Source organism: Kryptolebias marmoratus, linkage group LG23 (assembly GCF_001649575.2).
Source record: "Kryptolebias marmoratus isolate JLee-2015 linkage group LG23, ASM164957v2, whole genome shotgun sequence".
Lineage (NCBI taxonomy): Eukaryota > Metazoa > Chordata > Actinopteri > Cyprinodontiformes > Rivulidae > Kryptolebias > Kryptolebias marmoratus.
In genome coordinates, this window is record NC_051452.1 from 4581887 (window position 1) to 4582772 (window position 886).

The 886-nt window shown below is 52.9% G+C and overlaps 1 protein-coding gene across 1 annotated transcript in view; it reads left to right on the forward strand.

Annotated features, from left to right (window-relative positions):
* The window catches only part of ptprnb (protein tyrosine phosphatase receptor type Nb), a 25149-nt gene that overhangs the window by 17413 nt on the left and 6850 nt on the right, over positions 1 to 886 (forward strand). The window contains exon 13 of the mRNA XM_037973875.1: positions 546 to 821. Within this exon, the coding sequence (XP_037829803.1) occupies positions 546 to 821 (276 nt within the window). The remainder of the gene's footprint in view (positions 1 to 545; positions 822 to 886) is intronic.

Consider the following 886-nt stretch of genomic DNA (forward strand, 5'->3'; position numbering starts at 1 on the left):
GTGTCCTCTGCTCCTTTGTGTCCTCTGCTCCTTTGTGTCCTCTGCTCCTTCTTGTCCTCTGCTCCTTTGTGTCCTCTGTTCCTTTGTGTCCTCTGCTCCTTTGTGTCCTCTGCTCCTTTGTGTCCTCTGCTCCTCCTTGTCCTCTGCTCCTTTGTGTCCTCTGTTCCTTTGTGTCCTCTGCTGCTTTGTGTCCTCTGCTCCTTTGTGTCTTCTGCTCCTTCTTGTCCTCTGCTCCTCCTTGTCCTCTGCTTCTTCGTGTCCTCTGCTCCACCTGCCTCCCTCTCTAACAAACATCAGTTTCCATCCTGTAGTTTTTGACTTTCAGCAGCATTTAAAATCCTCATCTTTATCTTGATAAGATCTCCATCATGTCTGATGGTTTCCAGACTCTCCCAGCTATAAATCCTGGGAGTTTAACCTGATTTATTTAATACAACACATCCTACTGGAGCTTTTTTAATTGATTACTTACCTGAAATGTTTGTAAAAGTTCCAGAAAAGCTGAGAAATTAGCGTAACACCTGCTGCTCCACCTGCCTCACCAGGACTTGTGTCGCCAGCACATGGCCTCCAAAGGCGCCTTCGGACGCCTGGAGGCCGCCGCCCTGGGCGCAGTGGGAGGAGCCAGCGGGGCGGGCGGAGTCGGGGCAGGACCGGGTGGAGCGTCGGGAGGAGGCGGGGCCGACTCCAGGGTGAGCAGCGTGTCGTCCCAGTTCAGCGACGGACCCCAGCCCAGTCCCAGCTCCCACAGCAGCACGCCGTCCTGGTGCGAGGAGCCAGCGCAGGCCAACATGGACATCTCTACGGGTCACATGATCCTGGTAACTGGATTATTATTACAGGTCACATGATCCTGGTAACTGGATTATTATTACAGGTCACATGA